The 25,735-nt window shown below is 40.0% G+C and overlaps 1 protein-coding gene and 1 long non-coding RNA gene across 7 annotated transcripts in view; one reads left to right on the forward strand and one right to left on the reverse strand.

Moving 5' to 3' along the window:
* LOC132910415 (uncharacterized) overlaps nt 1-25,735 on the reverse strand; it is a 128,584-nt gene that overhangs the window by 90,110 nt on the left and 12,739 nt on the right. The gene's annotated exons all lie outside the window — the stretch shown is intronic.
* LOC132910405 (nucleolysin TIAR) overlaps nt 4,422-25,735 on the forward strand; it is a 591,493-nt gene continuing 570,179 nt past the window's right edge. For 3 of the 6 annotated variants that reach the window (XM_060966077.1, XM_060966079.1, XM_060966081.1), the window contains exon 1: nt 4,422-5,965. In XM_060966077.1, the coding sequence (XP_060822060.1) occupies nt 5,714-5,965 (252 nt within the window). In that variant the 5' untranslated portion in view covers nt 4,422-5,713. The remainder of the gene's footprint in view (nt 5,966-25,735) is intronic. The other 3 variants (XM_060966078.1, XM_060966080.1, XM_060966084.1) reach the window with 3 other exon arrangements.

Below are 25,735 nucleotides of genomic sequence, written 5' to 3' on the forward strand. Positions count from 1 at the left end.
AAAAATGACGGGTGCCGATCGATGCCTCGCTAACCGCAGGTCTTTGGTTATTCCCGCCTCGTAGTCAACTAACGAAGACGGGAAAGAACAAATTAATTTGCCCCGTCTCACCGAAGAGTAAAAGATCCTTCTTCTTTTTTTACATTTCACGTGAAAGGTTCAGAATTTTAAATTTCTATAAACTTCAGAATTAGAACGCGATCGAGACAATTAATTTTTCACTAACCTTTATCGTATAACATTTGCTAGAAAAAATTTTGCCTTAAAATCTTGGGATTTATTCTAAAATTCTACATAAATAGGCGCACACCTATTATAATTATTGAAAAACACGGACAAATTTTACTTTATTTAAAATATTTTACGTTACAAGGCGCGCATGGTACGAACGAAATAAAAGGTTTTAAACAAAATAACTAAAAAATGAGAGCAGTGAGAAACATTTAATTTTAACTACGAGTAAATATTAAAAGGTATTCCAATAGTTGTATATATTTAAGTAATGAGATAGAAATAAAACAATAATACGGGCAACTCTTATTCTCAAAATAATCTCAATTCTTTCAAAATACTATCTCTTCGAATCGTTCTTCCAATAATTTACATAGAAGTCTCTTGTTTTTCAATCATACTGTATTTTTGAAGATCTCATACACACAATACCTACACACGCGTGGACTATTTTACCACGCGGAATGAAATTTCGACGTAACATTCGTCATATCCTACTTGTACATTTCCCAAATCGCTCATCACTTGTTATTGATGTTTTAACATAAACATTTGCCCAGTTCTTTAATACAGAGTATATTTTCGCTCTTATATAATTAAAAATGAAAAGAATAGTTGCAATGAAGTGCTTATAAACAAATATCGAAATGCGGATGAAGTTTGTGAGTATCTCAACACACTGTTGCAAACCGATAATAAAGAATATTGAACATAACGTGACATTCATTCTTCTTTGTTAGCGTTGAACGCATACTATGCATATTTTACTGCAAATCACATTGTATATAAATCCCATTGTTGCATACGTAGGCGACACTTTATAAAACATGGATGAGTTATGATGTATTACGTAAATATATCGATAGACTTGACGTGATGGAAGCGTTGCTAGAAATCTGAATGTAACTGGAAGTTATGTAACTTCGCTGCGAATAAAGAAATAGGAGCAGCATTTATTGCGAATGAGATGACAAGAGAATATTCGATTCGAACACAAAATATGTCAATTCATTTTAACTTAAATACATGCGTTCATTTTCAACACCTACGTTTATTCGATACATTTCTAACTCCATACAAATCTCTCTTTCACAATAAAGTTTCGAAAGAAAGCTAACGTAAGTATATTCGACTTCTATTAAAATGGAATCACTAATCGTACAAAGTTGTAAACGTTTAATAACCATAAGTATATACATACTCATTTTTCATATATTTCCCACTGAGAACTTAATTCACAAGAGAAAGAACAAAACCATCATCAGATACATATGAAATATTCCTCTGGTTTTCACAAATCGTTGACACAAACTTATCGAAACTTATCGAGTTTTTAACCAACAAGAGATAATCTGTAGGAATTTCGGTAGGTGAAAATCAGAGGGAACGCAAGATAAAAAATAGGGGGTTGCGAAGGACGATAAAATTGATAATTAAAAAGCGGTGCAGGTGAAACAATACCAAGAGCAGTAACACGAACAGCCGTTTCCAAGGCCCGAGCTAGGGCGCTTTGCGCGCCCTCGGTCTCCCAAACGTCCGATCTACCCTCTCTTCCACCACCTCGAGGGAACGAAGGAACGAACCAGGCTCCCTCCACCTACCACCCACACGCCCCACCAGCCCGACGGACCACCCCTCCAGTTACCACCGCCGCCGCTGCCGCCGCCGTCGTCGCCACCACCGCGATACATTGCGATACACGGTTCTTGTCTCCACGCTACCTACCTACGTGCAGGTCACAGCGCTCCACCAAATCCATAGCTCGCTACGCACTAGGCCACTAGGCAGCATCCTCCTCTCGCTTCCACGTTCTGTGTTAGTCCATTTTTCCCCCCTACGCTCTCGCCCGTACGCCTCGATCCCTCGTGTCAAAGACGCGCTCTCTCGTCTACGTCCTCGCGCCGACCACAACCACCAATACAGCCGCGGTTCGTAAACACAACAAGCCACACGACGACGCACGCGTACAAAGAGGTACGTTTCACGGACCAATTCGTTTTTACGTCGTTCTTCGGCGTGATCTTGATCCAGCAGGATCTTTTCAACGAAGGAAGACCGTTCCAACGGCGCGAGTGTCGATTCAGCTGTTTGTGTTTCACTGGGCAACCACTATTGTGAATTGTGTTTCCGAGTGCATATTTCAGTGTTTACCCGGGTGTTTGACAGTGAAGAACCGGTCGAGCACGTGCGACCACGAATGATTCGCGAGATTCTGTTGCTGCCCGTCGGATGGATGTTTCGCTCGCTGGAAATCGGTTTCGCGAGGCTTCTCGTAAATCTGACAAAAACAGATTTGACGAATCCTTCGATTTTCTTACGCATGGTAAAGTATCTGGATTCGTTGTAACAAACGTGTTATTAATCTTGCAGACGAAATCTAAAAATTGACGGCTGCTGCGAGTTCCCTTTAATATCGTTGTGTCACAATTGACAGAACCTAGAATTCTAAGTAATTACGGAAATTGAAGAGAATGCTGGCTAGTGAATTTCGTGTGATCGGAGGCAACGCGAAAATTTAGCGAAATATAAAGAATTATTCTTGATTCGAGTGATTCAAATAAAGAAAGTGGAGATACCAACGACAATAGCGCAGTAATCTGATCGACGGTATAATTCTTCCAAATAATCATTCGACGCTACCGAGATTCTGTCCACGTTGGCTGCGGCGTAAGTCCTTCCGACGTATCATCTTGTCACTCGTTCCACGCTTGGTTAGATCCATCTGTCGGCTAAACCGTCACGAGGAAGTTCACGGAGTAGAAATAACGCAAAAACGATATAAATAAGGTATACTCGTATAGTATCTATAAAACTACGTTGGTTGGTACGATATAAAGAAAATACGACGAACGAACACCCAGCAAACTACATGCACTGCAAACAGAAGATAAAACAGAGGAATTCCGTTTCGGCCGAGAGATATCGACGCCAAGAAGAAAGATTCTCCGCAACCGATGCGGTAAAGCTCCAGAGAAAAGTAGTTAAACTCAAGGTAGTACGAGCCACGTGAAACTGGTCGCTATTTTGCCGGGCCGTGCCGCTTGTAGAGGCTCGAAACCCCCTGGTTTCCCGCGCACAGCACGAGCCGAGCACACACAACCACCCCGACCAACCAACCAACGAGTCTACCCACCGCCACCAGCCCCTACACACAACAACCCAACGAAGCATCCCCCACTCTGAATCGCACAACAGCCTGAGCGGAAGTGCTAGTCAGTCGGCGAGCGACCTTCCAACATTACGGGTTAGGTTCCCTCTTTTTCCACCCGCCGTGTCTTCGTCCTCGTTTACAGAATCGCGAGGACGTGCTGCCTGATTAAGTTTCACACGAAGAAAAAGAAGAACATCTCGATAGATAACGATTTGGTATCTCGGTAGTGAGATCGCGATCTCTGTTGCATCCTTCTACGGCGCTGAACGCGACAATGACGCGGAGCGTCTTCCGCAATTGATACATTCGTGGAAGATCGAGATAAATAGTGTAACAGGCGAAGGTCCAGAGAGCCAAGGTTAAAGGAATTGTAGATATGCCATTTTAATTGTTGATGACACTTTTCCTTAAGGTGTACCACCGCGGTTGTAGTGTTCTTCATCGAGAAACGCGTCTGAAAAAGAACGTCGGGTAAACAACGTTCCGTGATTCCGTTTTCTATATAGTTCCGTACGTGAGCGTAATATCTGGTGAATCTAAGAAAAAAGAAACAGTGTTCCTAGTTTGAATTCGCTGGGCCGGAAGCATCGTACTCATCTATAGTGGAAGTGCTGAACGAGCAGCTGGGCTTTTTACTTTTACAAAAGTTGGTTAATAGTGCGCCGACTTTATGAGGAAACGTTACTAGTAACTGAGCGCAAACACAGCTTTTCAACAAATACAGTTATCTCGAGGGGGAAACAAGAGAGCAATCAATTGTATACTTGTTGAACCGGCAAACCCGGCGTCTTTAATATTTGATACCGGCTTATACCGCGACTCATTCCACCACTTTACTCAACTGTAGGAAGTTTCTGTTGGCAATACAACACCGTTAACTTCTACCGAGACTAAACCTGTCGCGAAGGAAACGTTCGTTCTCCATTTGTATTTGTGCCGGCAATCCGAAAGATCGACGTGCGAGGCTACTCAAGTCGACCACGTGGTTATGAGTGTGCATCGACCACGCCGAGAGTTCTCGATACGTATCAAAGAAGTTTTCGGTAAAGCGTTTGTTTCTTGTGTAACATTTTAAGACGTTCGAAGAGTGCGCTCGAACACATAAAGACTGATTATAGTGATTCGTAATTATATATCCGTTTACCGATTTCTAACTTTGTGTAAGGAACGTGTCAACGAAGTTCGACGGTGTGAACACATTTATACAACGATAACGGATAATTTGACAAATAAGCGCATCTAGCCGAAACATTAGGTGACTTTAATCGTTTTATCCGCGAAAATCTTGTCGATCAAATAGGTAATACGAAAAAAGTGAGGTAGTGAAAAATAGGCAAAGTCGAAGTGAAGCGGCTGAGGATTTTATTAACGAGTAATCCAGCAACGAAACAAGCTCCCGAGTGTCTCGAAGATTAACGATAATTAAAAAACCGGTGGAAGTTGGTTACCCCGAGGAAGCTGCAAAGTAGCAAGATCCCACCCGCAGGAGATCGTGAACTTAAAGAGACCCAGGTGGAAGTGGTCCAGTCCGGGTCAACGATCGGCGTTAGTAGATCGTATCAGACCCCTCAGCAAGGAGGGTGGGTGCAGTGGTGCAGTGGTTGCAGAAGGGCCAGCGAGGTTGGGGTGGCCTCGTCTACAGGCGCCTTGGCACCGAGTGCACCGGGCCCCGGGGCTGCAGTGGTGGGCTGCTTGGTTGGGGTGTACCCGTGTTCTCCCTCCTCCACGGGGCCCAGGGGCCCCATAACTCATCACTTCCAGGCTATTCCGAGTCAACAACAACCGATTGGTTGCCGTGCCTGTTGCTGCGTGCATAGCAATCACCAGCCAGCTTCGGTCCAGCTTACCAGTCAGCGGGGCGGCCTATCGCTGAGGGTAGCGAGGGTGGCGTCCACCACCTCCGTCCGAGCCGCCCCCTACGCCCACCCCCAGCACCAGGGGCTGGGGCAGGAGTGCAGGTAATAATAAATTACTAAACATACATTGTAGCTTCACTTCGACACGTATAGTACTCTACTACTACTACCACTACTACTACTCCTAGTACTACTATTACTACAACTACTACAAATAGTAACCACTACCATTACTACTTCTACCTATACTACTACCGCTACATCCGCTTCTACTCTGCTCGTCGTCGTCGTCGGCAGTGTTTGACAAAAATAAAAAAAAGTACAATATAATAAAAGTATAACGTAGTAGCACGTCGAAGTAACAAACACGGTTGATGGAGTAAAAGAGTTATCCAAAACCAAAAACGCACAAAAAAGGTGTAGGGAGGAGACGGGGGCATTGGGTGGAGGTGGTGCGCACATCCTCGGCAGCCCGATGCTGTTCGTCCCGTTCACGGTGCCCACCTTCCCCGCGACGCATCATCAGACGACCCACCCTGCGCATCAGACGCATCATCAACAGCTACAAGCCACTACCCAGAATCCGGTGCAGCAGCCGCAACAACTCACGCAGCTCAATCAGCTGAGCCACCTGAATCATCAAGGCATTGTACCGGCTACGACCAACCAGCCGACCATACACAGCACCAGCTGTTCGCCGCAGCAACAAGCAACTACACCGAATAAGGTAAAAACAATGTTACATCACTTTTTCATGCTCTTCTATCGGATGCACGATTCCTATTCGTCCCAATGAAGTGGAAAAATCGTTGAAACATCCGTGCTTTTCGGCTTATCTTGAAAATGCCATACCGCGAACACTGGTCGGATTTGTAGGTCATTTATTATTTGAGCAACAGTAAAGCGGTACACGCTGAAAATATTTTCTTAGTTCCTTAGATCTCGCAAATAATCTCTTGTTATTCTTCCGATACTTTTACATTGACCGCTTCGACTTTCTGCTGTTGTTGATATTAGAGAATAACATCCGATATTATGTTTAGTACCTGATGAAGAACGCGTGGCTAACGATATTGGAGAACAGAGATAAAAATTTCAACGGACAATTGCATTCAATACAAAAAATATTGACAATATGCAAATTTCTGTATACTGTCGGACACAAGAATTAGAATATCCTATTCCTTATATTTATTAAACAACTCTGATAAATTTTACTTTTATTTGAATACTTTAAGATTATGAAGTACTTATGATGTAACAGATCTATGATAAGATAACGAGTATTCAATTTATGCTAAATATCATCACGAGTATCCTAATGCTTAAAGCCGATACTATATGCATAACACTACTTTGATAGAAACTATAAACGTATAGGAAAGCTTAAAGCTAAAACATCGACCTCTATGAAACAACACTTTAGAGAAATAACAAGAATTTACAGCAATACAATTCAATTATTTTAAATACTTTCCCAAAAAAGATATTTTGTATTATATTATGCGAACGAAGAATTTTTTACTATTATTCTGTTCTTTTCAATGGCATGATCATTAAGTTACACCAAAAGTTAATTACGGTTTATGAACTGTTTCGATTTTACATTTATCAAAGTTATTTACCATTAGTGACAGTTTTAATTACGGCGATATGCAAAAAACGCTCTTCACGTTGAAGCGAAACGTTCGATGGATTTTCGTTTCGGAGCTCGGAGGAATATCGCACGCAACAATCCTCCAATCCATCATTGCTGATCGTGACAGTTAAAAAATAATGTGCGTGTCTCAATAGTCAGGACAGAGCCGTTTATCATCGAGTTACCAGAATTCCAGTTCGCTGGTTTACATATCGGTGATTCAATTCGAGCTATTCAGTTAAATGTAAAATCGGAACTGACCAACTATAAATAAAATAACAATTCACTGTTCATGTAATCTATTCTGTGTGTATACTGTTTCATTAGCTGACCTTGTCTGCGCGTGTTTATTTATTGAAAACCGGCTTATTATCCTGTTGTTGCATAAATCTATTACCAATAACACGTGTTAATGTGCAAATTATGGTCTTGCACAGTATCGTGGACTGGGTGTTTTGTAAAATTATTGTGATCATAATTATTATTACATGCAGATAACTTTCATGATCTTATTTGCGAAAATTAATTTCTCCTCTGTATAATAAATTATTTTCTCCTCTGTATAATATTTTGTTCCATTCCTTGTATTTAATTGTTATTACTTATCGTTAATCAAAGAAAATATTATTTTCACTTCTCACACGGTGCTTAATATTCATAAATTTACTTTGTTACTTATTCGTGAAATAATACTAAAGTATTATCGTGAAATAATAAATACTAAAGTATCATAAATTGTCAAGAATTAAAGTAGAACACTTATATCTCATAAACTTATAAAATTGTTGATAGAAGGAAACTATATGCTAATAATATGGAAATTCATTGGAATATTCACAGCTAATGCAAACGATAGTATTTCATGAATAATCGTCCCCACGATCGATAATTGTTTACTCGGAACAACCTAAAGTTTATCATAATCACAGATAGAAGCAGTGCAACGATGGATTTTTCCAAAACACAGTAGATTTCACTTCTTTAAAATATTCAGAGAGAAAAGTCATCATTCTATCTTTGAAGTAATACTTTCTATTTTTTACTTTATTTTTGTAGCGATGTCTATCAAACGTGAAAAGCAAGCTAAATATTCACGCACATTATATTTCTATTTAAAATCATAGATCGTTCACTGCAGACTTAACGTCTTTAATTAAAATGTCTGTGATATTACCACTGTTTTCGAATCTGAATGGATATTTAATCGAAACTTGATACTTACAATTAATAACTTGTTTCCAAAAGGTGTTCAGAAGTTTCATACTTTTCGAATCAATTATACATTGATACGCTTCTTCCTTCTTTCTATATTAAGATTTAATGCAAAAGGATATGTTTCATGTTCTAAAAATAAAAGGAATAGGGAAGAACCGCAAAAAGTTAAATTTTTCAAGCATATTATCCTTGTACTCTTTAACTCATTCTGTTATATTATCTTATTTTCTTAACATTAAAAACTGTGTCGAGTGTGAAGCAAATACGAAAGAATAATTAGTAGCATGTATGATTTCTATGGAAGTTAGGTTTTAATATTATCGCCATCTAATAATACCATTGCAATATTATTGCTACAAGCAATAATATTTCTGTTCTTCACTTAGTACTGAATAATAATAAAACAGAGGATTCTTCGACGTTATTACGGTGAAAATTTCATTCATGATATCCTTTTTAAAGGTTGAAAGCCTTTCGTTTATTGAAACGTAAGTAAGATCGAAATATAAAAATTCAAAGATCACAGCGGAGGTTAACATGTGCAACAAACGTATAGTAATAACTAACTATAGTATATATCACGATACTATCGCATAATCCGCCGTATATTAAGTCTTACATCGATTTGCCGTTTAATCGTTATCATAATCTTAGTGACGCTTCGCAATAACCTAAAGGATGTAATATCTTTTAATTGGTATCTATCGATATCGACATTTCTCTGTTTCGATCTCGATTCTTGAGCACGATATCACTGCGAGAGCGATGTAAGAGTCCTATTGCTTCTTTCATTCTTCTCGCCCGCGTTTCCTCGCAGCAACGCGCTTTTATTATCCTGGCCGTGGTTCAAGTCAATTTTCTTTAGCGAGCCATAACTCGCCAGCTGAGTTACTCTTGGGCAAGCATCGTCGAGATACGCAGAGAGCGCGACACGAACTCCTTGCCAGCCAGCGAGAACTTCCTTTAATTCTTAGAGTCTGGCAATCCGCGGGTGGCGTTTCCTCTTCCTTGTGCCGCTTCTTGGAATGCCACTACAGAAGCCGCATGGGACTTCTTGAAACGATACGACCTTCTCCCCGTTGGCGCCGGATTGTCGATGAGAAGAAAAGACGTATTCTTACGATACGAGTTATCAATTACCAAACACATTCAAACGCATTCTGATTCTACAGTCGCTTACCTTTTTCATTGCTGCAACGATCGAAAGGGAGCTACGCGTCAATTATATGATGCTATGCAGGAAGAACATTGTGCGAAACCTTATTCAATTCTGTAACCGGATAACTAGACAATTTTCAACTCTTCGCGCTTTGAAAATTGTTATAATAGACCGACTGTAGCACGCTTTTACAGTTTTTGTTCAACGATTTTGGTTTGAAAAGAAAAACATAAATGTTTGTAAATTTTTGTAAGTATCCTTGTTATTCTTTTTCATATTTATTGGTGGAAATGATACGCAAAATAATTTTTACATTATTAACGTTGCTATAATAGCATCCGTAGAGTAGAAAGAATTGAATGAATAATTTTCAAGTATATAGATTGAACTGAGAACTTTTATTACGATGATAGAGATGTTTGAAACATATTGTATGTAATCGTATACCAGATAAGGGAACACAAAATTCGCTACAATATTTCAGAAATGTGAAATCGAATGAGGTATACATAATATATTTATAACTGACCCTTGAAGTAAGTTCCACCACTGAGATACCATGAATATATGTAACCAATTTTTCTAAATATATTATCAAGCAAAAATCTATAATATTAATCCAATATAATGTTCGTCTTACTATTTTTCCAAATAAAAATAGTAAAGGATTTATATCATTGTATACTATATAATTTTAATCAAAGATATAAGTCAAAAGTAAACTTCATTTAAATGTACAGTATGGAAATACTAAGACCAAAAGTGAAAATATAAGAGAAATGTAAATGTAAGAAATAAGTTGTATTTTCACGCGAATAACAAGTAACAACATCTTCTTGCTGTGCAACTTTAAAATCCACCTTCTTATTCAGTCTATCAATACCTCCCAACTGACTGCAAAGTGGGTCATCAAACTTTGTATAAAAATCGTTGCAACGTTCTGATATATTTTGTTAGACGGTTGCAATAGTTACTCGAAGTTTCGAGTAAAAAAGGACATAGTTCGTCGATTGTTCTCTGGACTTTCCAAGTTTTGTGAATCGTTACATGCAGCAATTTCACGCGTGTCGATTATCGAGCGCAATTAATGAGAATAAGAATAAATCTTTAAGATAAGGTGTAGCTTTCATCCAATAAAGGGTTGGAAGTCTGTAGGTAGGTCTTCACGGAAGAATGAAGAAACGATAAAGAAGAGAGGTAGCCGGTGAAGGGAGAGAATAGCAGAATTTCTAAAGCAAGGGAAATAGCTGGTACAGCGGTAGAAGGTCGTGTAGAAGGAGCAGGAAGACTTTGAGAGTTGTTCGCGTAACTTTATTAATTAAAGGCCGTTAGTCCTTGTTGCTCGATACATCTTATATACCTACCACGGTCGTGGTTCTCATATACAAAGAAGAATGAGCAACCTGTCCTTCATCTATTCTGTCTCTTGGCGTCTTGTTCAATGTTCTTACCCCGCGTATCGATCATCGTCAATGTCCACCGTAGTTCTCGATGGATCGTGCATCGTGTTATTGCCCCCTCAAAAGATCTCGCTTCCCTTATTGTGTTTAGCACAATCATTTTGGATCTTCCCTTTACGAGCAGCGTCGCGTTGAATTACTTTAAAGGAGTTATGCATTCAGAAAGAAATTTTATTGACGACAAGGCTTGACACAGCGAGATCTTCTTTGTCTTCTTTATCAGGCTATTTCACAAGGATAAAATTCCATTTGCATGGATGTTTTTCATTATTGGAAATTTGTACAGAATTTTCATGTTTACTAAATTTATTTTCATTTGTTGTAGATCTTTAATATTTTCTAGTGATCAAGCAAACACGAATGACAAAAATTCTGTCCTATCTGACTTTTCAAAAAATAGAACAGAAACATGAAAGTAATACATGGTTTGCTAAATTATAGAGAACGTTTGATATCGAATTAATCAACGTAGGTTCCTGTACTTGCAATAGAACAGAGAATATGGAACTTCGTATTACATATGTGAATATTGAAAGGTATTTCGAGGCAACTATTATACAGAAGTTAAATGATTCAGATAAAATTAAAACCATTAGGTAAAAATTGAAACATTCAAACGCGAATACTGTTTCGAACAGCTTAAATAAAAATTAGAACATTCGAACGTGAGCGTTATTTCAAATTATTTTATTACAATCGTTGATCCAGATTCAAATATTTCTCACACTAGAAAAAGTAGTAGCATACTAGGGAAAGTGGTAGTATACTAGGAAAAGCTTTTCACGAATAAAGAGGTATACAAGTGAAAGTCGCGGCGTCTCGTCGGTCATAGCGCGTTTCCTTCGTGGCGACCGCGTGACTGTTCACCAGCAGCATCCTAGAACGGTGGAATTATTGCGGTTCACCGGGCCGTTACGCGTCCCTTTTCTTCGTGGCCGCGTGCATTCTCTCCAGGCGTCTATTAACGTCGTCGTGCGAAAAACACTACGCGAAAAAGTAATTATGGCCGAGCTGGGCAACGGTAACCGGTGGAAGAAAGGAGCGGCGCGCGACAAAGGACAACCGGTTAGCGCTTGCCATAATTAGGAAATTGCTTCTCGCATGGTAAAAATGTATCGTGGCGAAGAAAGCGCAGAAGGAACTCATTACGGGAGCGATGCTCGGGGGCGGGCAGGGATATGATGAGGGTGGTTGGGAAGAAGTAGAGCGGTGGTAGGGATGTGGGAGGAAGGACTATGGTGGAGGAAAGTTAGCTAAAGGTAGGAGGCAGGATGGTTGGGACGGTGGCGAGTGGAACGGGGGGTTGCGTAGCCGTTTTCAAGGGAAAGCGACGCGGAGGTTGCTCATGGTGGAAAGGAGCGAGGCGCGCGAGGGGAAGATCAAAGCACTGGAGATGATTTCATTACGACACGCCACTCGTCTACTACGTTGAAATATCAAAAGAGTGGCGGCCTCATACAAGTACGCCAGTCGTCGGCGCGCGGCTCCGCTCGGCGCGGCGTGTGGAAGTTTTCAGCACAATGCTTTTCTTGTCAGGCTAAAGAGAAAGGAAAAACGTATACGGCTATCGCGAAAAGGAGTAGGATAGAACGAAGGAAAAAGCTGCTGCACGAAAGTAACCCTCGCCGTTCTGATTCCCGAGACCATCTCTCCCCCTTCTTCTCTACTTCTTCTCCCTTTGCCCTGAAGGGAAGAATATTATTAGCTCAAGCTGCTGCCTATTGTCGAAATAAGTTCGACCGAGATATCAGATAAAGATACGCAGTCGATGCACTGGATTTGTTTGGCGACTATGAAATTCAGTTTTACGGCGTGATCGTTCAATTTTTCATGATCGTCCTGATGCGTTCGGTGCGGCTGCATGCTGTGTACGTTTCACGGTGTCAAAGGCATGGGACAGGAAGTTTATGGGACATTCGAAACCACGTTTTGGAACATTCAGTCACGTGATATACTTATTGTAGATAGTGAAAAAACTTTAACTATTTATATGTGTATATAAAAATACGATCTTTTGTTCGGATATGATTTTTTATTATACCAATATAAAACTTATTTTACTTTCTGTGTTCAGTACATCATATATGTATATAATTCGTAACTAATCTTTTTTAAAGGATATTTAATAATAATTATTATAGAATAATTTCTGGAATCTTTCGTCGATATGTATCAATTTTTAGATTAAAGGTGATATATAATCTGTTTTTCAACGAAGTCCTATCAAATTTCTCCTTTGTTCAGGAATTTCATAATTTCATATTTTTGTTAATTTCCAACATTTCAAGGTTTATGAAGAATGGCGTAATTTCATATTTTGTTCTTTCTTTCTTTTTTCCTACGTATATTGCACTCCAATTATGAGTAATCAACGCCGTAATTACGAGGGTTTAATAACACATTTCGCTTTTAGTATTTCTGCTTTAATGTTTCAAGCTTCTTTTCTTAACGATGCTACAGCTTCTTACCTAGATCACGCAACTTAAGTAATTTCATTCACGATAATAGTGTTAAGTGCAATCTCAATTATTTCGTTCACTTTTACAAAATAAAAACAGTATTTATGATAGTAATATTCTATTATTTTTATTAATTAGAATTAATTACATTAAATTAGAAGATGGAAAGTATAAAGAAGGTACAATTCAATTTTGTCCAGTAAATGAGTTTTCAATAAATAGTTCCTGAATTGTATATTACAAAAGTTAAAATGACAATGTCCAATTATTTTCCATGAACGATCTTCCATCGTACCTATCTTACTCTTCTTTTAACTGAATGAACATTGATCAAGCCCTGGCTAGTCTGAACACTTCATTACAATTCCAGCCACCTGCAAGTTAAATTTTCACGTGTCATTCTTCAAATCTGTCTACATTTGTAACTGACTCTGTTAATTGATCAAGACGATGCAGCATGCTGAACAATAAACGTACGGAAAATTGCCCCATTCGAGAATAATCGGTTTATTAATTCACTTTAGCGTTGGATAATTGATGAAATTCAGCGCAGCTGTGAAGCTTTTAGCGGACAGATTCTCCAAGTTTTTTACATTGCCGACAAGGGCGAACGTAGAAAAAAAAGCAGCAAGCGAAGAAGAAAAACTCACAAGCTCAATCAACGTAACCAAGTTTTATAACAATATCGTGTTTGGTTTCATTTTAACCAGGAAAATCTTACCAGTATGCTAATGAGATTTTTATCAACAAAAAATTGGGAATAAAAAAGTTTCGCCGTTGCGTTAGTATTGTTTCACCGATATGAAGGCGATACAGATCTTTCCAGGGGAAGCCACTACCGTGTCACATTACTCGCTTAACTGGTTCAAGGGGAAACACCTCCAGTAGTGGGGATAAACCATGAACAATTAACGGGCAGATCCTAGCGAACAATTATAGAGTCTCTACTAAATCATAACGCCGTTTGCAATTCAAATAATATGTGAAAACAGAACGCAGGTGAACAATGATGCTATTTCTATAATTTTCATATACAAACTCATCTGAATATCAATATTGTTTTTGATTGCTATGATAACATAGTAATAAAAATAGCCGATATATTTAAGAAAGTAAGGGATAGTGTGTGGGTTTACCTTAATCCTGAGTAACTGCGCTAGGAGTCATATGATAGTAAGTTAATCAAGTACATAGTCTTAAATTCCTACGTGTAAAATTATAAGATATATTTTTCTTTTTATTTTTAATTTCGATGGTAGTCATTTATGAAAAGAGCTTCGTGACGTAAGTAAGACACGATAAATACATATTCAAGAATAATTTCCTGAAAGCAGTGATAGAATATTTAATTTAATTATCGGCTCAAATAAACGGAATATAAGAACCTGAATTACATTAAATATTCTGGGCGTGCCGCGGGGTAGGCTGGCCGGAAAAATATATATATATATATATATTCCCTAGTAATTCCAGCCTTGCACACGGCGGAGGCGTACGTAGCGAAATCGCGAAGGATTCTGAAGCAAACGTGGAAAGTTGTTACTAACTGGAAATATGATACTCGGGCATTGCCGAGAAGTGTATTATCGCCTGCCACGAACTCTACATATTACTCAACTTTCGAAGTTCCGGCTGTAGCGGTTCCAACTGATAGCAGTTTAGAAAATAATCAGTCGAGCTATGTACCTACGTTCTCCTTTCGAACAGGTCGAGTAGTACGCGCGACTGCGTGACTAATCGTCTCTCCTTGGTGTAGCTCGTTAAACCCTTTGATCGACGAGCAAATTTTTCAGCCCTTTACCCTTTTAATATCCCTTCTATCCCGGTGCTTCCGACTCTCGTCCTCCGCGGCCGTTTATCGTCCACAGGTCTCCGGTTGTATCCGTTAACAACCGGCGATCACGTAGAATTACGCGCCGAAAGGGAAGCCCGCAAGGGACACGATACAATTCCGCGGGATTTCGATGGTCCACGGATATCTGGTCTCGTCAGATCGATGTGATACGACGTTTAGTCTTGGAGCGCGCGCGCACACACACACATTCTCGGATGGGTCAGTAATTAAAATGAAATTCCTAAAAAAGAAGCCGGTAGCCCGCCCCCCCCCCCCCCCTGTAATGGATACAACGCAGCGGGGACCATCATAAAATTTTACAAATGAGCGTACCGAAGTGGTGGCTTACGGAGAACGGCACTGGGCAGGGATAGGGGGCAGGACAGAAATAAAAAAGTAGATAGCAAAAGCGAGAACAAAAAAAGGACACTCCGAACACAGCTACATGCCGCTGCTGTTGTTAGTGTCTGCTCGTCCTCCACCTCCATCATTTCCTCCTCTACCTCTTCCTGCTTCGTCTCCACCTCCGCCGTGCTGCACTCGTACCGCAGATACAAACAAACAGCGGGTCATACAGGCGAAGTAACAAATGCCGGACATTTACATTTAGCAGCGAGGGTGGCCTTCTCTCTTTCTTCATCTCTCTGCTTTTTTTTCTCCTTCTTTCTCCTTAACGTTATTCCCGCGCCATTCGGTCCGCTTGTTCTCCGTTGTGTTCTTTCTTTTTTCGCGTGTCCTCTCCCCTTCTTTTTTCCTCTTTCTCTATTTCACCTATCTGGTTTCGCTTTCTCCCCCTCTATCTCTCTCTTTCTCCCCCTTATTCGCGGGTTGAACGCGTCTGGTAACGAGAACGCGCGTGTGTGCAGGTTGCATTATGTACGGTGGCTCCGTACAGTCCACGGTTAACACAGCGTCGGCCTTCCTGGCACTTGCAAATTTTCCGCTTTTAAATGTTAATTTCAGCGTAATCGATGGTACTCGCTGGGCCGGGCTACCAGCATGCTCAGTCTGACACCCTCTGCCCTTTCCGTCCATCGAGCCTCACCATCGTAGAACATACTGGTCCAACGCGGTTGCCCTTGTTAAGCGGCAAATCGATAGAACTAAAAACCGTTGGATGTACTCTGTCAATGCAAATTCCGTCGAAGCAATATCTTTGCACAGTTCATTCAGTGGGTAGTTTTAGAAAATTTGTCGCGGAGGTATGAATAAGTTGCGTAAATGAAAATTTGTCGCGTCTCTGCGGTATATGTTCTTCTTTCAACAGTAGAATCTCGAATATTTCTGCTTAGCTAAAACCTCGCTAGCGACCAGGTTCAAAGCATACGATTTTCTTCGTTTCGTTCTAGTTCATTTAACGTGTGATCGAAATTACGACACATAATTAGAATTGTATATTGAAATATACAATTGTCTATTAATTTCTTAAAAAGTGTAAATATAACTACGAACCTTTAGTAAGTACGACAATTCAACAGAAATGTGAAATGTTATAGAATACTAAAGTGGACTAGCATCGAGGGAGTTGAATGAAACAGATGATGCTATTATGATCAAAATAGTATAAATATTTAGATTAAAGGAAAAATATATGGTGTAGATAGTCTTGTCCTATGAATTATATTCATTGGTGTATTATCAAGTAGCTCTTTAAGTGTAATCATTGAGCGCGGTATATAACGTTGAACTAACTCGTGTACATGCAGCTCGTATTTTAAAACTCCCGTTATAGCATTAATAATGTATCGTAAGCACGCATCAAAATTTAACACGGCTGAGAAATATCGCTGATAATTAGCGTCATAAAACGAACAACATAGGACAATCTCGATGTGGTTACACATTCAAGAGCGGCGCAACGACACGGATAAGTTCTAATAGCTACTTGCGTAATTGTTAATCGAATCAACATTATAAGTGGAAACGTGACAGAAAATTGATGAGCACGACGTATGCAAGTTGGTAGGTATGCAAAACAGAATCTGGCTAATACTGACAACCGACCTCTACTCATTCAGCGAATTACAGATGTGCTTCGCTGGCTGGTAACTACGAGTGTCCAATTACTTCCTGTTAACCGTCCGATTGTCGTCCATCGCCATGCAATGATACTTCTACCTCGAAATAAGCTGTGCTGCGGGCCAGTCACTGCCGCCGACATTCTGCTTAATATAATTACGAAGTATCGATCCTATCCGGTACAAGCGACAAGAGAGAGAGAAGAGGACGAAGGATTGCTAAACGTTTTGGATAGTGTCATTACCTAATCCAAAAAACGCGCGTTTCATCTGTTACTCTTGAAACGCTCTTTTTTCTATCTTGATCGTCCAAATTCGCATCTTCAGTAGTAGTAGACACTGTCATGGTAGTAGACATTTTATAGAGGGAAGCATATTGTTTTGGGATTTCGAATGGATTTCAGGATAATGCGAGACCATTGGAACTTCTTACGTTCAGGTTCAATTGTTTCGTATCTCATTCAGTAGTGTCTTGTATAGTGTTAGAGTTCTATAATGCTTTTGTTTTCGCGGTTTCTATATTATAAGATATAAAAATCAAGATACAGTTTGATGAAGAAAAAGTGATCCTTTATTCTCGATAGAAGTGGAATCGCACGAAGCAAAGTCTAAACTATGTGGAGGACAAGATGAGGTTTCAAAATTCAACTTCTTACACTCGATTATAAAACATTATCTGATCTGTACAGACAGAGGGTCACTACACACACTTTCATTACACGCGCTACAGCTGTACACATTTTGTTACGGATATTAGTCCCGAACGTTTGTTTTGTGTCTCGAATAAAAGTATTGAAAGCCAGATTTGTAAAATAATCTTCAATATTTAACGATATTTCGCAATACAGGTACAAAAGGAAAATAAAGAACAGTCACGTAACATTAACGTATCTTACGTAACTTTTACTTTCTTCTGGTATATCGATGAATTCGTTAGCTCGTTCAGCCTCGTCGTCCAACGAGGCATCGCAAGGATCGAAGTTACTCATCGACATCGCAGCGCATAAAGCAGCTAGGAAAGTTGAAAACAAAGTGGCAGTACGAAATAAGGCGGCATAAAGCAGGGGGTGCACGGGGTTGGCGGTTAGAAGGGAGAGTACGCGGGCAACACGCGAGGATAAGAGGGTTGGGTAGAGGCGGAGGGACTCGTTATGCACGAAACGCATTACTTTTATCTCGAGCAAGCCGAGAGTGGCGCCGAATTGCAATCAATTTTTTGTCTTTCTTTCTCAGCCCCACTCATCGCTCACCCTCTTCTTCCTCTGCCTTCTTCTCCCCTCCGTCCAACCGGCTCTCTCATTTTATCCGCAGTCCACTCAGTTCCATTCCTTTTGGTTCCGTTCTGAACTGATCCGTGCCTGGCCTGGGCCGTGTTTCGTTCGTTCGTTCGCTCATTCGTTCAGGATGGCTGGCTGGCGTTACCCCGTGCAACCGGAATTTGCATCCCGAATCCCACTATTTGCATTTCAATTCCACGAGACTCTCGCCACCGCCGCTGCCACCGCCACTGCCAAACGGCGGCTACAAACATAAATACGAATTCAAGGGTCCACAAATGACTATATCTCGCATAACTTCACGAACGATTCTGTGTATCCTGATTAGGTCCGGTTACCGCGGACTATACCGTTTCCTGTTCCACTTACGCACGCCATGGGATTTTGGAATTTCAAGAACGGAGCCGGGATTAAATCGCCCACCGCTGCTACCTCTTTTCCTTTTTTATCGTTTAATATCGGTCTTATACGCTTTCTTCGTTGCACAGTTATAATATATAACTGCGTATTCCATCGCTTTGAAAGAGATTTTTATCTTCGGCGAAAAAGTGTTGTATGCAAGGGACAGTTGAATAGGCTCTCATGATCGACTGGAAATGAAACAGTAATTGAAATAAAGCCAAGGTGTGCCGTGTTTTTTCTTTTTTTCCAATTTATAGTTGAATGAAAGTACGGTTGCCTGGTCGTTGAATTATACGCTGAAATTTATTTATCGGGAATTCTATTAAAGTTTAATATAGCGTGTATTTAAAATAACTGTGTTTCCGTTGCATTTGCTTTTGCATTTATATACCTTTATAATGACATGGCTGAAATACACGTATTAAACAGAATAATGCTTCGGAATTTTAACAGAAAGGGAACGATCTCTAGTGTACTGTCATGAATATTGCTCGTATCTTCGCGAATTTCCGTCTATTAAGAATACTAAAGGTATTGGAAGGGTTGATCTACCAATAATTAAAAGTTCAATCAAACTTCAAAATAAAACAATTGAATTACTATTTACCGTAGCCTACTTTTGAATATTAAGATTTGTTACGGAAAATTGTTTTTTAAATAATCGTAATTATTTCATTGAGCAATCCATTAAATTATAAATGAAACTAATTAATTAAAGTGTATTTTTAATATACACTTATTGCATATATTCCGAACATATTATCGTCTCTACAATTAGTAGCATTCAACTGATAATATAGGATAACAAGGATAATAAGATAAAGCATAACAAGATAAATCATATAACAGCGCATCATTAAATTAATATGCGCAGTCATTAGGGTATATGAAAGAGAACCTTTAGTGAAGAATACGATCAGTTTTACCCAACTTTCCCTTTTCAATGATGCAATTACACTTACGCCGTATATAAGCAAACTTCTATGGGAACACGAATAATTGAAATAGTTGCAAGAATTAATTACAAATTTAATTTCCTTAAAAAGTGTATGTTATAAGAAATGAAATGAATGTTAGTTATATAACTTTCTTATTCTATCGCCTTTATAAAGAAATACAGAAAATTATGAAACACATCCCCCGTAACTAATATTCATTCCAAAATATATTTAAACAATCGCTTCAACAGCGAATATTAAATAGACGCCAAACAATGACCATAGTAGAACAAAAATTACGTCGGTATCTAGAACAGAATGAATAACGTTTATTTCTAGGCTAACGTAACGTTGTTTCGTGCGAACAAGTTTTCCGTTTTGGAAAACGGAACCCCGGTATAATCCGGCTATCCGATCTGAAAATCCCGCGTGCACCGAACGTTGATGGCCGCGATCGAACCGCGTCCGATGGAACTGTTGGTCGCGTCGCGGCAAAAACGTTAATGCGACGTCTTCCCCAACGTGTGCGCCTCGAAGTACATCCGGTGATTTATCTACGCTGATACACGATAGTAGCCGCGTACACCGCATCAGTGTAACTAACCCCTTCACTCTGGAGAGCCCCTAAGGCGATGCTCTCTTCGACGCTCACGCTCGGATCGATCACATGTGCAGCGGTGTCTCTTCTCTCCTTCTATCCAGCCGCTGGTATCCATCGGTCTCTCTTTCTCGTGCATCAAGTTGGTCGATCGTGATCGTCAAAGGGTCGCTCACTCGTAATCAGTCGTGCGAGGGCTCACGCACGTCCTATCGCGACTATCGGGGTCGTTAACCCCCCACCCTCTAACCGTTCAACCCTCCACCACCGCCACCTCCATTTCTACCTCCTTCGCCATCACCTTCTCAACCTCCGTCTACACCTTGCTAACCTCCGACCCTCTTCTTCGACCTTCTCCTCCTCCTCCTCCTCCACCTTCTCTTCGTCGAACGATGCACGATCTCTCTGCAACAACATGCAGGCCCTCGTTCAAAGGCGTTGCCTGTGCTCTGAAACCCCGTTTCACGGGCAGCTGGATCTCAGGTGAGACGTGAACGGACAAGAGAAAATACGGGGATACAGCGAGAAGGAAAATAAGGATCGTGCAGCAGGTACTCGTGCGTGTCGATCGCTTTTCTGGATTTTGAATCATGACGCTTGCCTCCCTCGGCTGCTGCCTTCCTCTTTGATCTTTAGACACGTCATTTATCGACGAGATCGTTATTTAGTTCTTTTCTCTCCTTGATCGAGACGAATCGAGAAGATGCACCGCGACTAGAGACGAGCACGGCTATGGGTTTTATTAAACGGGTGAACGAGTTTCTACGAGCGCGCTATAATCACGATGGCTATCAAAGTTTATCGTAGATATCGGTCAATAATTAACCGTATTATTGCCAGGTCATCAAATTCGGCTATCGCGAGCCATTAATAGCTCGCCGATTTAGGTCTAGCTGCAAATTTTCCGTTATCTCCGTAATATGGAGTTTAATTTGCTGTTTGTGTTTCGTAGTGGTATCCTCGTTAGGCGTTCGTTACCGTGTTATTTTCGTCTTTAATGATAGTTATATATAGAGATGATTGTGTAGACTGAAAGCTTAATGAGTACACGTATTAAAATGGAAGATTATTGGAATAGAGGATTTACCGATGAAGAATTAACGAGACGTAGAATTATTGGAAGATGGTTATTGATTCTAACTAATTCTAATTATTATATTCTCTTTCAAAAAATATTAATTAATTCATTAAGGATGTCTAACGTTCCATTGGAATAAGTAATCTTCTTTTTTCTAATGACACTGTTGAAGTTTCGTCTAGAGTGATACTTACAGTTAACTTGAGAAAGTTATAGATAGTTTTAATAAATAAATTTGATTAGAAAGTATATGAGAATTTAACATTTATACCTGTAGATCGTTACATCGATCACTGAACGTTACAAATATTCACAAATGTTGAGTGTCACGTGATTTTGTTTTCCCATTTTCCTTTTGTTGCCTTACGAGGAAAAACAACGATAGTGAGACACCGAAGACACGGCTGGTAGATTGCAAATGAGAGCTTTCGCAGTAGCTGTATGTATTTCTTTACTGAGGATTTTAATCCCGCGGGCAACGCGATGCCGGTTTAACGTCCAGAGATTCCAGTGCTCTCTACGTTTTGCCGCTTCTTTCGCGATTATCCGTATTTCACCTTCCTCTCCTTAGTCTGTTTTCAATGTGAACATTCTCTTCGCGGTTCGTTTGACGCGAATAAAATATTCACCTGTACCGTAACTTGGATTATCTGAGTTCGGATTGCTTGCGTGTAGAATGTCAGAATGACAATGCGCGAATTACATTGTTCAAAATCTATCGCGCGTATTACAGTACGTTTATAATATACATTTGTCCTTATGAAAATTGACACACGCACAAGTTGAATTATTTAAAAACAAACGAGGAAAGACATTGAAGTTTGAAATAACTGCGGACACAGAGTCGCCGTTGTAACTGATCCTTTCTTCTCTCGATGAATCGTTGTCGCAGTGGAAATTGATTGATGAAACGAGAATCGGGATGGGACAGAGAAATGAGAGAAACTGAACGTTGGATAAAGGATGTCACGCATAGAAAGCATTAATTGCGAGAGATAAAAACGTTTGAAGTTACAAGTAAAGGGTATATGTTAAACGATAAATTTTATTTGAACTGATTTTTAACTGCCTCTCAGAAAAAAAGGATTTTCCTCTAAGGAAAAATAACTAAAACGTCAAATATTGTTAAACGTTTGTTAAATAATATTTAGCAAATATACGCATCTACTATTTCTGATTTATATGACTACAGTATTAGTATGGATATACGGTAGTACATACACGATCGAAAGAGAATTACATCCTTGATCCTATACGTTGATTGGATACGAAATTCTTGACATATCGGTTACATCGAAATTGGTAGATCAATGATCACTGGTAATCAAGAAGGTTACGTGGCTCTCGTTACTAATCAATGTAATGGAGTACGACGAACATCTCGCATAACAGCGACGATGTCCGGGCTGCTGTAATTGCTTTCGATTGTTGCTTACATGTATATGTATATGGAATATTTGGCTAGAACCAGAGACGCGTTATTATTGTAAACACGAGCAGGGATATACCAACTATGAAACGAGGAGCGTTTAGCGGATATCCGTTTCATCTTCGCTTGATCTGCTTGGTATCTTCGAATTGGATCAAACCACTTATTATGTGCTTGACATTTTTTATTGTAAATAAATAGTCAGAAAATTAACGTTTTATATGTTTGCATAAAAAGTCATCTGAATACAATTCGACCGAAAGGAACATCGAATGCAAACGATTGACCCTTTGACAATTTTTGCATGACGTGTTTGTATGACAAGGTATGTAAGTAAATTGAATCTGCATGACAGTAAAATTTTCCAAAGGTTACTGATAATTTTACTTTGATGGAAACCTTTCAACAACACGAGAGAGATAATAAGGGAGACGTCGTAAAATCTCATTGGCTTTCGTCATCTGTACCCTTTAGAGCTTAAATTACACGATGTCATCAAACATAGGACAGTGAAAGTCGAACAGGGATTGCGTATGTTTGAAAATATTTAAAACTTCTCTCGGGCGTTTAATTAGGACACGTTGGCCCAAAGTTGGCAGAATTATGTTTGTACAGCGCTTAGCAAATATTACTCTGCACAATCCCTTCATAAATATTCTAGAGCCGCGATAAACTAACATATGAGTTCCTTCGATCAAACTTAATCTGTGCAGCTCGCGAATTCTCTTGGCGTTAATTAATTCACACGCACGCGAATAAAAGAAAAAAGAACGGGGAAACTAGGAAGGTAAAGGAGAAGAAAAAAGAAACGTTGACGATAAAGAAACGCACCCAGAAGTATTTTAATCATTCGTGACAGTTCCGCGTAGGCGACGGTTGCACGCAAACTACATGAAACGTTCAGAAATGTGTTAGGCTGGAATAGCGCCGGAAATAAAGAATTATCGAGCGTTTCAGTCATCGTGCACGAGTAATCAAAACGATCGTATTTTCTTCGACGCAATTCGAGTGTTTACGAGTTTTCCACGACACGACTAACCTTTGTCTACGAGATATATTTCCTAGTTTGCGAGGACCTGATATCTCCTATGGGACAGAGACTGTGGACAAGCACCTGCTTGCTCCCAAGATGGTCTTAACACAATACCAGCCGCGCTCTGCTAGTAGCTGGCCTGGTTCAAATAGCTCGTTGCACGCTGGTAAACTACCCGTGCAAACGGTAAACTCAAATAAATCATGAACCTCTGAAGAGACTACGGGATGCGTTCATTAAAAAATTCATCGAGTCGCTCGCCATTGAATCGTGGTAACAGTCGGAGCAGCAGCTGGCTGCGTGACGAACGAATGCCATGGGAATTCCGTCGAACGGCCGTAATTGGAAACTGATTTGTATTCCGAGCTTTAAGATAATCACACGTTGTAATAGGTATTCACGCGGCAGCTTCTAATTAATTGCCGGTCGTGTACGCGTATCATCTGTAATTGTTTACCTTCGTCACTTTAATTATTAATTATAACGAACAAGCTGCCAGGCAAGTTTCATTTAATTGGATACGTCCACGCTCAATATGGAGTTACTCGGGGAAGTGGAAGCTGGGTCTTGCAAAATTTTCTGTATGTAAACCAATTAATGGCTGCCGTTAGGTGGAATTTTATGCCACGGATGGAACATAATTCGTTTAACAGAGGAAGAAGCGCGGGCGAACATCGCGTATATACAAGAACATAGAGGAATGCGTGTTTACGCGTAAAGTTTTCACTGGCCCTGACAGAGCTTCGCTGGGTGGCAGGATCGCTGGCGACCTATTCGAAATCACACTTTTTCAGGCGCCGTTTCAGCAGGTAACCTGCAATAACCAGATAATAGTTAGCCGAGATCCGAATTTATTTCGTCAGTGCACAGTTGGCTTTCAGCGTTCAATGATAATAGGATAATCGATGAAACTGTCACCTCGTACAAGAGGCGGTCCGATAGGCGGGATTCTGGCGTATTTCAACGAGACAAACCGAAGCCACAGTACGCAGCGTTAAATAATTGCTTGGTATCCGTTCGATTCTCGAGGGTGATTCGAATGGCGGGATTGTCGATGAACCGGGGTGAAGCGAGGCTGCTCGAAATGGAAAACCACGAAAAAAATTGAAGCAACAAAGAGACCGAACAGAAAGAGGGCTGGGTGAGAGGGCGGGAAACGCGGGAAAGAGAGCGACACGAATAGAGGTAGGGGTGAGATAGAGCGAGAAGGAGAGGGGGTGGGATATCAGGTTGGAAGAACAGAGAGATCGGCGATAAACGAATCAACGATCGTCAGCCACAGGCTGACCGCCGACCGCGCCCCGACGCTCTGCGCCAACGAGAAATTGAAAATGGAAATGTTTAATTGCCCGAAAACACGATGCCGCTCTCCACCGCGTCGTTTTATATTTTTCGCCACTTCTACGATGCCGCCGTACGTACCGATCGTGTGTTTTACCAAAGGGTTCGTTTGTTTATTGCGGACAACGGAATCTTTTTGTACTTTAAATGGCAACATATCTTTCGTATTTATAATTGAAACGTTGCGCGTTCATTGACAGGGCATAATACATTTGCCGCGTTACTGAAATGCCATTGAAGTGTTGTTAAGTAGTTTCTGTTCATTTCAATTTCGATATAGTGGGTGCCAGTATATAAAGCATTATAATTCCGTATTTATGAAAATATTTATAATAGCAAAAAATTTTAATAGCGTGGAAGTGATAAATATAAATTGTTATTTCCTATACGTTAGAATTACGTTCTGGTATAACATAACTATTATATTCGATTAAAAAATATAACACCTGATCGTTCTCAAGTATATACATCTTCGTATAAAGTAATTCTATACAAAATTATTTTGTATAGCTTTGTATAGCTTTTACGTTGCTCGTATAATTTAACAAATTTATGTAAGAAAGTATCGAGAATCGATTAAAATTATATGAACAGTACATCTACGAAATCAATTGAAC

Source organism: Bombus pascuorum, chromosome 9, assembly GCF_905332965.1.
Source record: "Bombus pascuorum chromosome 9, iyBomPasc1.1, whole genome shotgun sequence".
In the NCBI taxonomy this organism is placed as follows: Eukaryota; Metazoa; Arthropoda; class Insecta; order Hymenoptera; family Apidae; genus Bombus; species Bombus pascuorum.